This window comes from Sciurus carolinensis, chromosome 11, assembly GCF_902686445.1.
Source record: "Sciurus carolinensis chromosome 11, mSciCar1.2, whole genome shotgun sequence".
Lineage (NCBI taxonomy): Eukaryota > Metazoa > Chordata > Mammalia > Rodentia > Sciuridae > Sciurus > Sciurus carolinensis.
Genome location: NC_062223.1, coordinates 16666740 through 16679249, shown reverse-complemented (window position 1 = coordinate 16679249; position 12510 = coordinate 16666740). Strand labels below are relative to the sequence as shown.

The window sequence follows — 12510 nt, the reverse complement described above, 5'->3', positions numbered from 1 at the left end:
ATTCCCATGCAGAAAAAATAACAAGAAATTATTGAATGAATAAATATCTTTAATAAAACTTCTCACAAGAAGACAACAGTATATCGGAAATATTCTCATTCAGGTAGTACAATTCTAAATATGTTTTTTCCTATTTCCAAGACCACAGTCTTTTGCAGAAGTAAAGGAACTTGAAGTCCGGTGGGCTTTAAAATGTGACAAAACATGAACAATGAGAGCAATGAATAAGAGTTATGCTCCCCAAAAAATTTAATCCAAACTGTAAAGATTATTTTGCCACTAAAACAACCTTTAAGAATGCATTCTTGACCTCCTTGTTCCTCAGGCTGTAGACCAGTGGGTTCAGCATGGGGATAAGCATAGTATAGAACACAGATGCAATTTTGTCAGTGTCCATGGAGTGACTGGAGATGGGTTGTAAGTACATGAAGATGGTAGTCCCATAGAAAATGGAGACTGCAGTGAAGTGGGAAGCACAGGTGGACAGAGCCTTCTGATGTCCTGCACCTGAGCGCATCTTTCCAATTGTGGTAAAAATGAATATGTATGATATTGAGATAACAATAAGAGCAAAAACCACATTGAAAGCACATACAGGAAGAAGAACAAGCTCATTCATGTGTCTATCAGAGCAAGAGAGAGACATGACTGCTGGAACATCGCAGAAAAAATGGTGGACCACGTTGGACTTACAGAAAGTGAGACTAAAGGTGTCCCCAGTGTAGAAGGAGCCAATCAACAAACCAGAGACATAGGATCCTATTATGAGGTACACACACACCCTGGTTGTCATGGTGGTGGAGTAGTGCAGGGGCTTACACACTGCTGCATAGCGATCATAGGCCATTGAGGTCAGGAGGTAATTTTCAGCAGTAACAAAACCTGTAATAAAGAACATCTGAGCAGCACAAGCATTGTAGGAGATGACCTCGTCTCCAGGAAGGAGCCCAGCCATGACTGTGGGAATGGCAGCTGAGGAGTAACACAAGTCCACCAGAGACAGGTTACCAAGGAAGAAGTACATGGGAGTGTGGAGACGGGAGTCCAAGATGATCAACAGGATCATCCCCAGGTTCCCAGTCAGAGTGATGGTGTAGATGAGCAGGAACGTCAGAAAGAGGGGAAGCTGCAGACCTGGGTCACGGGTCAGTCCCAGCAGGATGAACTCTGTCACTTCTGTCCTGTTCTCTATCAACATTGTCTGAGAATCTCTAGATGTTCTATAACCAAGAAAAATAAAGAAACAGAATGTTGAAGAATTTGAATTGATATGAAAATCAATTGAAAATGTGTTATTTCTCTCTAACACACCTATAACCTGACACTCTCCTGAAAAATCATGGACTTGAAAATCAAATGTGTTGCCTGCAGTTGTGAATTCGAAGACTCTTTATGAATTTTCTGCCCAGTTTTGTATTTTTCGACAATTTTTAACAGAGATGTAGACTATTTAATGACTTCATCAAAATGTCTCTATGTGCCTCTCTGTGAATTCATTTCTGACTTTAGGAAAAGCAGATGCTTTCGGGCTGCTCATCTCCACAGAACTGTTGCAGTCACTTTAGATGTGTTTCCTGTCTCCTCTCAACAAAGTGATGATTTTACTTAGTTGTTAAGCTCCTTTATTAAGCTTGAGATATTGAGTCTATTGACACATGTACTGTTTGTCAATCTCTATCTTGGACTCATGCCAACTTTAACCTGCATCAGGTGGTTCCTAAATCTACTGTTCTAATCTGAATTTCAAACAAATTGAATTTGATTCACTTTAATGTTATTCCTTCTCTCCTTTGTCACAAACTGTTTAGGGTATAATCATGATTCAAATGATTGAGTGGGTGAAGATCTCATCTTCTTCACTATGTTTCCCTTTTATCAGAAGAAAAGCAATCAGGCCAACAAACAATGACCCACTCAACTAAAAAGAATCATAAATGAATAGGGAAGCTTTGAATGCTATTCAACTGATGCCCCACAATCCACTCAGTCTTAGAGCCTGTCATCAGCCCAACACCTACACCAGCTGACAATGTGAACCGCAGACAGGTTGAGGACGACTTTAATCCTGAATCATCACAGCAAATCTCCATGCACAGTAATGTGGTGAGATGACTGGTGTGGGGGAGAACTTGTTCTCACTGAGCGGTCCTTTCCCAGAGAAGGCACGTCAGGATTAGCAGACTCGGAGCTCAGGTGCTTGTTAGAGATGCATATCAGTCCTACCATATGCCACCTACCAGGCATTGGTCTAATGTAACTCCCCTGAGTGTCCTATTTCCAACTACATAATGAAGACAGTGATAAGACTTGCATTTACCCTCATAAGAATTACATATGATAATTTAGAATTGAATAAAATAATTCATAAAAGTTGTTACTTAAGATATCCTGATGTGATACTTTTCTTTATCTTGGCTTTATTGACCAGCGTGGTGACTTGCAGGCCTTCCGCTGTGGGTGACTTTGAAGTCTTGAGGCTTCTCTGCCCAGTTTGGCTTTCTTCCCCTATAGGACCACTGAGATTTTCTATGCCTTCTGTGTTTCTCCACTGGTCCACACTCCAAGCATATGATTACAACTCTTGATATTCCACATGAGAAAATTCCTTTGTAAAAATTCTTTCCTGAACTCCATATTTTAGTTTGGGTAAGAGAATTCATTTTTCTTAATCCCATTCTTTCATTCATTACTGTCATGCCCTAGTCCAATCACAGAGACAAGCATTGGAAGTTTCTGGTTTTATGGGCTGTCACTTCGGTTTGGGTGGTAAGTTCTACATTGTTCGATTTGAAGGGTTTGATCACAATCTTTTCTGAAGCAGTCATGATATTTTCAATTTCTTTGCTGGAACTGTAGCTGTTGGAAGGATATCCATCCATTACTAACTACTCTTCCCTGCCACCTTCCTCCTAAGCCTCTGGCAACTTCACTTCACAAGTCAGCCCATGAACACAATCTGCTGACCTCCAGCCCACACAGCCACTTTTGGGTCACACTGTGTTCTTCAACCGGTGATAAGGACTTAGCATATGAAAGTGTGTTTGTGTGTGTAAGTGTGCATGTCTAAGGCAGGTAGCAGTTATTCTAAATCCATCAGAATTGAGAATAGGTGGAAAAACTGAGAATGCTGTTCTTAGCTTGGTAATTTATTTAGGACCCTTTTGTAGTTTAAAGCAGGATAATTCCTTTTCTGATATTTATTTTGTTGTTTTTTTTAACAATGATAAGAAAATGTATCATAAATAATATAGGATTACTACCTGATCAATCGGAATGTCATGTGTTTTTATTTGGTTCTCATTTTTGAAGATAGAACTGATTTTTCATGAGAAACTCTTAGTTACCTCTAATGAATTTTTTTTTAATGGTGCCAAGGATTGAACCCAGGGTCACTTAATCACTCAGTCTCATCCTCAACCTTTTTGTTATATATTTTATTTGAGACATGGTCTTGCTAAGTTTCTTAGGGCCTCGCTAAGTTGTTGAGGCTGGCTTTGAACTTGTGATCCTCTTGCCTCAGCCTCCTGAGCTGCTACAATTCCTTTCATGGAAATTTTTGACCTTTATACCACCTTGGTTTTTTGGAAATATTGAAACCATATATTTCCCATTCATATTAACTCTTAGTATAGCTGCCCCACAGCTTTTCTATGGATCATTCTCATTTAATGTTTATAAAATCTTACCAGTTTGCTGGAAAAGTAAGAACAGTCAACCCAGAACAAAGAGACTGAAAATAACACCAACCCTGGAATATGGCATAAGTGCCATTGGCAGAACTCTGTCTAAAGTTATGTTAAAAATGTTCCAAGATCTTCAACACAGGGAACAACAGAGGAAAGAATATGAACATGGACCAAGTTCTGAATTTACAACTAATTCTGCTTCCTTAAAAGATTCATTTATCACTTCCATGTTTGCATAGTAAATATGATGAGATTACATATCACTAATAATTCATAGAACTGTGTTTGAAAAAAAAATGTATGAAATGAAGGTCCACAAAACAGCTTATGAAGAAGTTATCATTTAAAAGTCTTACCTACTTGATTTTTGCATGTTTAACTATGATTGAAGGTTCACAGGAAATTCTCAGGTCAGAAGAGGGCCGGTTTGCACTAACATTGATGCCCAATGAATGTGGTAAAATTACCTGTTTGATCTGAAACAGGCAATTTTGAGTCATGTTGGGATTTCAGAGATGAATACATGGAGATATGGAGAGAATTATACACAATTGAGACCTCTGGAGATTGTCCCCAAGAGAGTACCTGAAGCTCCTGATGTGCCTTTTCTAGGGAAGAAGCAATTAAATTGTCTGTGGGGAGCAAGCTGGTTAGTTTTAATGTACACACAGGCTTTTATATTACTCTTAGTTCTTTTTTGAAATCAATGCATAATTTATTTACAATAGTATCTTGAAATATTATACACTGAAGTGCATAATTCTAGGAATTTTGTCAAATTTATGGTCCTGTAACCACTACTGCAATCACCTGAATCAATTTATCTGAGCTTCTCTTTGATGATTGTTCCAGCCCATTACCTCTGTCAAGTAAACTGTTTTTATTCAAATAGTTTTGCCATTGTTAGAATGTCCTGGTAAGAAAGATTAGAATAGAATACTACAAATAACTATACACCAACATATGGGTAACACAGATGAAATATAAGCTCCTGTAAAAGCACACAGGACCAAAACTGATTGCAAAGAAAAAAATCTGAATAGACCTACAACACTTAATGAGATTGAATTACTATCGCTTCCCAACAGAGAAAAACCCAGGAACAGAGGATTGCTTTGGAAATTCTCCCGACATCCAGTAAAAATGAAAGATTATCTTAGAAGTAATTTCCAACATTTGTTTGCATTTTGTTTTATTGGATGCCTAAAGTCACGTGCCCATGCCTAACTGCAAATTTTGGGGAGATACAATCTCACCAGTTCCCTGAACAGAGGAGAACTACAATATTGGTTAATAACTCTAGAATTCATAATAGGGTACCTGGACAGAAACACTAACTTACTTTTCATTTTCATTCTCTCTCTCCTCATTATTAAGAATCAATTTATATACAGTAAAGTGCATGTGACATACTTCTATATCTTGAAGAATTTTTGCATATAAAACACCAGGTACCATAATCCAGATCAAGATATAAAATATATCCAACACCCCAAAAACTTTCCTTACCCTGAAAGTAACGTGTAATCTGACCTCTACCATAACATAGATTAATTGTTTGTAGTTTTGAACAACATAAAAATAGAATTATAAATGTGTAATCTTTCCAATCTTTCACTAAACCATATATTTATGAGAACCATCAATAATTAAGCATGCAACAGAATGGTTTTTTCTGTCGCTGTGTATTTCTCCAGTGTTTACATGAAAACAGCACCCGTTATTTATCCATTCAGCTCTTCATGGACATTTCAGTTTTTTCTTGTATTGAATTATTATGGATCAAGTTGCTATAAACTATATTGTACATATCTTTTGGTGGATACATGCATTCATTTTCACTGGTTTATCATACAGAATGAATTTCAGTCTCAAAAGGTACTTTAGTATAGGAGTACAGTCAGTTTTCCCAAGTGATTGTACACATTGAGGATTCCAGCTCCTCCTTTTCTTCCTCAACGTGTTCCTTTTCAGTACTCCAGCAAGTGTGTCGTGATAAATACTGTGTTTTTAAAAAAATGTTTTCTATTTACTTTTCTACAGACTGCTTTTTGATTCATTGTACACAAAAGGGGTACATCATTTCGTTTCCTTGGTTGCACACAATGTAGATTCACACCATTCATGTAATCATACATGTATTTAGGGTAATGGTGTGTGTCTCATTCCACCATTTTTCATACCCCCTCCCTCTCATTTCCTTTTACATAATCGAAAGTTTCTCCATTCTTCTCTCACCTCCACCCCCCCAACCCCATTATATATCATTCTCCACTTATCAGGGAAAACATTCAACCTTTGATTTTTCGCTATTGATTTATTTACTTCTTATTAAATTGCATTTCCCGATGACTTTTGCTAATCCTAATGACTATGTTTTCCCTTGTTGATGAAGCACTACTGAAGTTTCTTTTGTCCATTTTTTAAAAATTTAGTCATTTAGATTCTCTTATTTATAAATTGATGTCCTTTATATATTCTGTGTACAAATCCTTATTGGCTAATAGATTGCATACGTCTTTCATTTTATGGCCTGTTTCTCTCTATTTATGGTAGCCAAATAAATAGCAGTTATAATTTAAAAAAAAGAATGAGTACGACAGAGGAGAAACCAAGATTTCTGTTAATATCTCTTGGCTGCTACAATCTTTGAGGCTTACAATGACAGGTGTTCATTTATTCTCAGGTCTGGACACAAGATGTCCCAAATCAGTGTCAGCAGGCTGGAGTCCATGGGTCAGTCATACAAGCCACGTCCCTTCACAGGCTCCATTTCTTGCCTCTTCCTTTGGATGGCTGTGGCATGCCACAGCTTGTTGTGTCCGAGTTCACATTGTCAACTCTCAACTCTTTTTTTTTTTTCTGTTTTCTTTATCTTTCTGTCTCTATTTTGCAAGGATATATGGGATAATATTTAGGGTACACATGGAAAATCCTGATTTTTTTTTTTAATTCTGTGATCCCTAATTTAATCTCATCTGCAAAGCTCTTTTGAGCCATGGAGTAAGATTAAAAGGTGTCATAATTAGGACTTGGATCTGTTTGTGAGCCATTGCTGAGCTTGTCAGAGTGTCTTATGGCAGCACTCTGCTCTATCTAGGAAGCGGATTCTGGACCTTTCAAATTAATCTAACATTAAATAGCTCTTTACAATAATAATTAGAAGTGGTTGCCACAAGAGAACAGTCTTTAAATAAATTTGACTATTGCTGTTACATTACACTGCTCCAAATGCAACAGCATGACCTTCTGAGCATGTTGAAGCCCAATGATGCAACTATTGATTTGGTGAAGCCCCCTGAAGTCAGGTGGAAACAAGACATGGAGGCACATTTCTCTCCTTAGAATTCCTATAATATTGATCTTCCTGTGGGTCAAAATGGAAAGAATTGTACATGTGGGATATATGTTATCACTGATACTGACAGATATTTTAGTTATAGTCTACATGGACAGTTATTGCATATTATCATATAATTCATAATATGTGAAGTAACTTTAAAATAGAATACTAGAGGTTTTCAAGATGGTGCAGTAGAGGGTGACTGCATTTCATGTGGCTCCAGGACTCAGGATTGTAGAAGAGGAGGTATTGAGAGACTCAGAACCAACTCAGAGCCGCCAGGTGAGTCTCTCCCATTAGGGAGGTGTCCTAGATGGGGCGGTAGTCCCAGAATGCAGGGAACTTTGTGAAGTATTTTGCCCAACAAGACCACTCCCTTCCCTGCTGGAGTGGTGAACCCTGAAAACAAGGAGCATTATAGAGGAGGGACGCCCAGCAAGAATCGTGGGTGCAGAGCAAAGGCCCTGGGACCCTTGGTGGCTTCTTGGAGGAGGAGCCCCACAAAGAGACAATTGGGGTGGAGCAAAGGTCGCAGAACCACCGGCAGCTTTTCGGAGGTGTGCAGCCCAGCAAGACACTTGGGAGCAGAGCAAGGCTCCCTGGCCCAGGAGGTAGGTTCAGGACCCTGGGAAAGTTGCAGAGGAGGGCTGCCCAGTTGAGGCGGTAGATATGGATTGAGGGGAACTTCTGAAGGGAAACTGACCAGCAAGATGTCCACCAGGTGAGTCTTCCCCACCAGGCATGGCTTTCCCACCAGGGCATAGAACCAGAGACACAGGCCCAAACCAGCCATGCCTCAGTCCACAGTCTAGTTCCCCTTTGGCTGACCATCAGTCAACAAGTGGAGGTGGCTCTGCCCACCAGCAGGGAATATACCCCACCTAAAGGCCATCACCCCTAGAGGGGCAGCTTTCTTGTGGAGCATTCATTATCAAGTTCCTCTAAGACTTCAGGCTAGGAAATGATACATTAGAAATCTACAGGGACACTATAAGTCAATACAGGAAATCTGAAATATCTCAGCAGTCCACTGATACCTACTAATATGAGAAAACAAGGGAAGGAAATGTCCCAAACAAACCTAGATGCTACATCAATAAAATCCAATGACAGAATGGCAGATGAAATGTCAGAAAGGGAATTTAGAACGTACATAATTAAAATGATCAGAGAAGCAAATGATGAGATGAAAGAGCAAATGTAGGCATTGAATGATCGCACCATTCAACAGTTAAAAGAGCAAATATGAGAAGCAAAAGATCATCTCAATAACAAGTTAGAGATACTGAAAAAAAAATCAAACTGAAATCCTTGAAATGAAGGAACAGTATACCTAACTTAAATCTCCATAGAAAGCATAACTAATGGGATAGAACACCTGGAAGACAGAACCACAGACATTGAAGGCAAAATATTTAATCTTGAAAACAAAGTTGACCAAACACAGAGTGTGGTAAGAAATCATGAACAGAATCTACAAGAATTATGGGATATCATGAAAAGGACAAATTTAAGAATTATTGGCATTGAGGAAGACACAGAAACACAAACCAAAGGATTGAACAAACTATTCAATGAAATGATATCAGAAAATTTTCCAAATCTGAAGAATGAAATGGAAAATCAAGTCCAAGAGACTTATAGGACTCCAGATATATAAAATTCCAACACACCCACACCAAGGCATATTATAATGAAAATACCTAATATACAAAATAAACACAAAATTTTAAAGGCTGCAAGAGAAAAGAATCAAATTACATTCAGGGGGAAACCATTACAAATATCAGCAGATTTTTCAATCCAGACTCCAAAAACATTTTTCAAACTGTGAAAGAAAACAGATGCCAACCAAGATGTTGTACCAGCAAAACTTACTTTTAGATTTGACGATGAAATAAAATCCTTCCATGATCAACAAAAGTTAAAAGAATTTACAAAAAGAAAGCCAGCATTACAGAACATTCTAAGCAAAATATTATATGAGGAAGAGATGAAAAACAATGATGCAAATCAGCAAAGGGAGGAACTATCCTAAAGGAATTGGCAAATAAAGGAGAAACCAAGTCGTGTCAAAAAACAGAAATGAGTCAAATGACCAGGAATACAAATCATATCTCAATAATAATCCTGAATTCAAGGTCTGAACTCATCAATCAAAAGACATAGACTGGCAGATTGGATTAAAAAGAAAGATCCAACAATATGTTGCCAGCAGGAGACTCATCTCATAGAAAGAGATTCCCACAGACTAAAGGTGAGAGCATGGGAAGAAACATATCATGCAAATGGACTCTGTAAAAAAGCAAGAGTATCCATCCTCATATCAGATAATGTGAACCTTAAGGCAAATTTAGTCAGAAGGGATAAAGAAGGACATTTCATACTGCTTAAGGGAAGCAAAAATCAGCAAGACATAACAATCATAAATATCTATGCCCAAACAGTGGCTCATCCGAGTATGTCAAACAACTCCTTCTCAATTCCAGAAATCAAATACACCAAAACACAATAATAGTAGATGATTTTAACACACTTTTCTCACTACTCGACAGATCTTCCAAAGAAAAATTCAACAAAGAAACCATAGATCTAAATAACACAATCAATAATTTAGACTCTATGGACATATATAGAATATACCATCCAACAAAGAATGAATACACTTTCTTCTCAGCAGCACATGATCCTTCTCTAAAATAGAACATATTTTATGCCACAAAGCCAATGTTAGCAAATACAAGAAGATAGAGATACTACCTTGTATTCTATCAGTTCATAATGGATTGAAATTAGAAAAAAATGACAGAATAAAAAACAGAAAATACACAACACCTGGAGATTAAATAATACACTGTTGTATGATGAATGGATAGCAGAAGACATCAGGAGGGAAATAAAAAAATTCTTAGATGTAAACAAGAAAAAAGATACATCATAACAAAATCTCTGGGACACTATGAAAGCAGTACTTAGAGGAAGATTTATTTCATGGAGTGCATTCAAAAAAAGAAGAAAAAAATCAACAAATAAAAAAGCAAAGTGAATCAAAGACAAAAGATTGAGAACAGAAACTATGTACGTACTAGAAGAAAATGTGGACCCAACATTCCAACATATCAGCTCAGAAACCAATTTCCTTGTCAAGATTCCTAAAGCACAAAAATGAAAATGAAAAACCAGTAATTAGGAACGCATTAATGTCAAAAGCTTCTTCACGGCAATGGAAATAATCACAAGCATGAAGAAAGAGCCTACGGAATGGGAGAATAATCTTTGCCACCTGAACCTCAAATAAGACGTTAATGTCCGAGATATAAAAAGAACACAAAAAACTTAACTCCACAAGGAAATAAAAAACTGAACAAACCGTCCAATCAATGAATGCGCAGGGTAACTAAACAGACACGTCTCAAAAGAAGTAATATGAATGGTCTGTAATTATACAAAAAAAATTTAACATCTCTAGCAATTAGAGAAAAGAAAATTAAAATTACACTGAGATTTCATCTCACTCCAATCAGAATAGCAACAATAAAGAATAGAAGTAACAATAAATATTGGTTAGGATGTGTGGAAAAGGATAAATGCATATATTGCTAGCGGGACTGCAAATTGGTGGAACCAGTGTGGAAAGCAGTACAGAAATTTCACAAAAACTAGGAATGGAACCACCATTTGATACAGTTAACCCTCTCCTTGGTATAAATCCAAAGTATTTAAAATCAGCATAAAACAGTGACACAGACACATCAATGTTTATAGCAGCTCAATTCCAAATAACTAAGCTCTGGAGTCAACCTAGGTGCCCTACAACAGATGAATAAAGAAAATACAGTATATATACATAACAGAGTATTACTCAACCATAAAGAAGAATGACTTTATGATATTTGCCAGGAAATGGATGGATCTGGAGACTATAAATTTAAATGAATTAAACCAACCCCACAAAAAAATTGTTTTTTTTCTGATACATGGAAGGTACCAATAAGAGGGGAGGCATTTTTTAAAAAGTGACTAGAAGTTCAATGGAATAGAAAAAGGGGAAGGAAGGGAAGGGAAGTGGAATGGGAATAGGTAAGACAGTGGAACTGATCTGGAATAACTGTCCTATGTACATATATGAATATACCATTGTGTACATCTGAAGGAAATTAATTTTAAAAAATAACTATGGGTGAAAGAAAGATCAGTAGAGGGGAGGGGAAGAATTGTTATCATTATTCCTGGGGATTGAATTTCAACAAGACATATTCCATACTTTTCTAATTATGTCAGATTGGATTCTCCTATTGTGTATCTTGCATCCTGTGACTGGACTCATGGTTAGAGCTTATAGTCTATAGACTCACTGAGATTTTTGACATGTACCATCATGTCATCTATAAATAAAAACAGTTGTATTTATTTCTTAAAAAGTGATGAAAGTGGTATTCTTATTCCAATTCTTAGACAAACAGCTTTCAGTAATTCCCAGCAGCATAATGTTAGCTGACAGCTTATTATAAACACCCTTTATTATATTGAGGCAGTTTCCTTCTATACCTAGTTTGTTAAGTGTCTTTTTTTAATCCTGAAAATACATCAAATACCTTTCCTACATGTATTGAGATGACAACATGGTTTTTATCTTAGTTCTTTCTTGATGTGGCATAACTTGTTTGCTGATTTGCAAATGCCGCATGTCCTTTCACCTGGGATGAATCCCACTTGCCAGTGTGAATACTATTTCAAGTATGGTATGGGACTCAGCTCACTGGTATTTTGTTGGGGAATTCTGCATGCATGTTCATTAAGGATATTCAACTGCACAATTTTTTACAGTTATTCTTTTGCCCTTCATGTGGTTTTGGAATCATGGTAATACTGTCCTCATAAAATGTACGTGGAATACATTTTTCCTCTTCTTCTACTACTACTACTTTGTAATTGTTCTTTTTAAACACTTAAAGTGCATTGGTATTCATTTCTTCTTCAAATGTGTCCTAGAATTCCCCAATGAAACCATTTTCTGATGGTAGGCTTTTTATTCTCTTCTCTGTCTCACTACATGTTCCTGGGGTTCAGATGTTCTATTTCCACATGATTCCCTCTGGGTTGTCATGGGTGTCTTAAGATGATGTCCATTTTGTGTAAGTCATCAAATTCCCTTATGGATCATTGTTTATAATGATCTCTAACAATCTCTTGTATTTCTGAGGTGTCCACAGTCTTTCCTTACATTTCTGATTTTGTTTAATTGAATTATCTATCTCTTTTCTTAGTTATTCTAGGAAGGGATTTGTCTATTTTGTTTATATGTTCCCACAACCAACCCTTTGTTTCTTTGATCTTTTCATTTTAGTTTCCATTTCATTTATTTCTTTTTTTCTTTTTTTATTTTTTAATTTATTTTTATTGTAAACAAATTGGATACATCTTGTTTCTCTGTTTGTACATGAAGTAGAGGCATACCTTTTGTGTAATCAAACATGTACC

The 12510-nt window shown here is 36.9% G+C and overlaps 1 protein-coding gene across 1 annotated transcript; it reads right to left on the bottom strand.

The window, feature by feature from the left end:
- Nucleotides 1–268: 268 nt before the first annotated feature.
- On the bottom strand, nucleotides 269–1198 carry LOC124959051 (olfactory receptor 5B3-like). Its single transcript, XM_047517698.1, has one exon. The coding sequence runs from the start codon at nucleotides 1196–1198 to the stop codon at nucleotides 269–271; it is 930 nt and encodes a 309-aa protein (XP_047373654.1).
- Between the last annotated feature and the right edge of the window lie 11312 nt (nucleotides 1199–12510).